Source organism: Chiloscyllium plagiosum, chromosome 29, assembly GCF_004010195.1.
Source record: "Chiloscyllium plagiosum isolate BGI_BamShark_2017 chromosome 29, ASM401019v2, whole genome shotgun sequence".
Taxonomy (NCBI): domain Eukaryota; kingdom Metazoa; phylum Chordata; class Chondrichthyes; order Orectolobiformes; family Hemiscylliidae; genus Chiloscyllium; species Chiloscyllium plagiosum.
This window is the reverse complement of record NC_057738.1, coordinates 22,520,156-22,523,456: the sequence shown is the minus strand read 5'-3', so window position 1 is coordinate 22,523,456 and position 3,301 is coordinate 22,520,156. Positions and strand designations below refer to the sequence as shown.

At 41.0% G+C, this 3,301-nt stretch overlaps 1 protein-coding gene across 1 annotated transcript in view; it reads right to left on the bottom strand.

Annotated features, from left to right (window-relative positions):
- Window positions 1-3,301, bottom strand: part of LOC122564423 (collagen alpha-6(VI) chain-like) — a 177,950-nt gene that overhangs the window by 36,495 nt on the left and 138,154 nt on the right. Inside the window, exons 35-37 of the mRNA XM_043719265.1 lie at window positions 1,080-1,115; window positions 930-992; window positions 413-475 (exon numbers count right to left, since the gene is read on the bottom strand). Of these exons, the coding sequence (XP_043575200.1) occupies window positions 413-475; window positions 930-992; window positions 1,080-1,115 (162 nt within the window). The remainder of the gene's footprint in view (window positions 1-412; window positions 476-929; window positions 993-1,079; window positions 1,116-3,301) is intronic.

The window sequence follows — 3,301 nt, the reverse complement described above, 5'->3', positions numbered from 1 at the left end:
CCTTCCTAACCTGCAATCTTCTTCCTGACCTCTCTGCCCCCATCCCCACTCCGGCCTATCACCCTCACCTTGACCTCCTTCCACCTATCGCATTTCCAACGCCCCTCCCCCAAGTCCCTCCTCCCTACCTTTTATCTTTAGCCTGCTGGACACACTTTCCTCATTCCTGAAGAAGGGCTCGTGCCCGAAACGTCGATTCTCCTGCTCCTTGGATGCTGCCTGACCTGCTGCGCTTTTCCAGCAACACATTTTCATCCCTCAAATAACAGAGCAGCTGTGTAGGCCGGTAGGAGCATGGTAATAATTCGTAAAACCTTTGGCATCAATTCAATGAATACACTCATTTTGAATTTGTGAAAGAGCAGGTAGATAAAGGCAAAAGTAAATCTCTCCACGTATCTGACCAACTTACAGGAGGTCCAGGAGGTCCGTAATCACCTGGAATCCCATGCTCACCAGGAGGTCCAGCATCACCCTAAAAAAAAGAGCAAAGAGAGCAGGCTATTTAATTTTAGATCTCGACAGATCACCTCATTTATCATTTTGTGATGAGTAGCCCTGCTTTACTTGTATATTGTTGACATAATTCTATAATTTGCTGCAAGACCCAATTGGACGACTTATTAAAGAGGTAGTGTGACAGCTTTTCAATTGTTCAAAATTCTCTTCATTCTCATCGTTTCACCACGTAAGCTATGAATCTGCTCAGGCACAATGCAGAACCAGGCAGTGAAAATGATTAAATGGAAATAATCTTGAGCGTTTTTAAAATTTCTCAGGTGGGACTAGATTGGGTTGGGATATCTGGTCGGCATGGACAGGTTGGACCGAAGGGTCTGTTTCCGTGCTGTACATCTCTATGACTCTATTTTGTTAAAAGAATGTACAAGTGTCTTTGATCAACTAAATGTTTTAAATGGAACATCTACCCTTGCTCCTCTTGCTCCTTTGGATCCGGCATTGCCCGATTGACCAGGTTCGCCAATTTCTCCCTGAAACAAAAAGCATTGAATGAAAATCAGGACTTTTCTTATCACACAACAGGAAAAACTAGAACTCTTTTGAAATATTGCTGATACCTGAAGTCCAGGGCTTCCAATGCCTCCTCCGTCCCCCTGAAGGATTGGAGGAAAAACAAAGACAGTTTTGTTTTTGTAAGTACAAAACTAAGTTGTAAAGCTCTTTCAGCTCGTATCATTGAAAAGATAACAACAAAATGTATAATTAGACATTCGCATTATCACTTGAATGGTTAAGAAACAAAACGTTAAAGATAAATTAATGAAGACAAAAATGATATGAATCCCCAATGGCATACAGGTGATTAGAAATGATGATTAAAATACTTAACAGCAGCAAAACATAGGGCTGTTTTAAAATCCATTTCCAATGAACTATTTTTTGTGTTAACTGCATGCAGTCTTACAATACCTCTAAGTCCATCTTTGGAATTAATAACTAGATTGGATTCCAATTGATTCTTTGTTCACGCTCCAGGGCAGATCACAGAAATTATAGTAAGCCATCAGACCCAGAGCTTTCCTTTATTATAATTAGATCATGTTTAGTCTGCATTTTAGTTTTATCAAGTATTTTTGATTCATGATCCCTGGATACACTTTGATTCTTATATACACATCACCCTGAGTAATATTAATAGAATAAAAGCACAGTGTAATTTTCCCACTGCTACTTGTTATGTATTCAACTCTATCTCATCAACTCTTTCACTGTTGCTAAATTATTAATCTTATCAGAATTCCAGCCCTGGATGAGCAGAAATGGCCTCTTATTAACTATTGGGAAACTGAATCCCTTGTTTTTGGTCCCTGCTCCAAAATCTACTTTCTCGCCACCAACTCCATCTCTCTCCCTGTTTCAACTACCTGGTTCAACAAGATTATCTGCAAGCTTGATGTCATGATTGTTGACACCAAGGATAGCTTCAGACTACATAATTAAGCAACCACTAAGACCATTCATTTCCACTTCCAAAACTTTGCCTAACTTTGCCTCTTGGTCAAGTGTTGAAATCCTCATTTGTATCTTCGTTATCTCCAGACTAGATTATTCCAACTCACTACTGCCTTGTCTCCTATATTGTACATTTTGTAGACAAGATCATTCAAACGTCTGCTGTTTCAGCCTTACTGAGCATCAAGCATCTTTCACCTATCAGACTAGCACACACCTCCTTATATTCACTCCCCTTGAATAGCCTAACACTAATTTTAAAGTTATTCCCAGGTGTTGGTCATTTATCTGCCCTCTCATGGTCCTTAGTCATCTTAAACTTCACAATTGGATTATGCTTTAGTCTTGTATATTCACAGGATGAGTAATCTGAATTTTGTTCACCAAATGCGATCATCAACCAATCCACATTATTGCATTTGAGGAAGGACATTAACCATGTGCCACATTCTGCTTTAAATGAACTTTAGAAGCTAGGGAATAAATTAAAGTAAAATGCTGGGGAAATCCTGTCTAGAGACTAGTTTCTTATTCACTTCAAGTGGGATGTAGGATCTGAAACTGAATGCATAGTGAACTAAGATTCTTAACGGAACCTTACGGTTGTGTTGAATGAGTGATTCAGCTGTGATAGGTATTTGCAATCTGTATCCATATTCTTCTCCACTTTTGCATGGTGAATAATGTTGCAACCTCAAACAAAATAATTACTCAAACAGAACTCATGTAATCCTGAAAATGACCTTACATGACTCAGCAAGTGACCTTATCCTAGATTTGACCAGTCATAGTGAACATATTCAATAATTTTCTGAGATTTTAGCAGAGCTGCTGCTTTCCTCGCCTCTCATGGGAGTACAGGGGAACCTCGATTATCCGAATACCAATTATCCAAAAATCGGATTATCTGAAGGAGATCTTGAGGTCCCAATAGAAACATTACATCAAAGACGTATTTCCAACAGTGATCGCGTCTTTTGTTTACAGTGATTAAACAGGCACTGTCTCCAAATGACTGACCGTCTGCCCTCTCTCTCTCCCCACACTTGCTCTGGAGTTCTACAAAGGGGTGTACCGTAAACCACACCACCCCCCACCTTCCCCAGATAATCTCTCCAACATTGTCCTGTACAGGGCAGAGGTGGAACCTGTGAAAAGGTTGCAGTAAAAAGGTGTGCGTGCACGCCGTGTGTGTGTGTGTGTGCGTATGTGCGCGCGCGTGTGTGCAGTCCTGTTGTTGGTAAATAGTCCGGCTGCCCCGGAGAGGGGGTGGTTGTGCATGGGGTTGGGGGGGCAGTGTGGGCGGTGGGGGCTTACGCACTTTGTG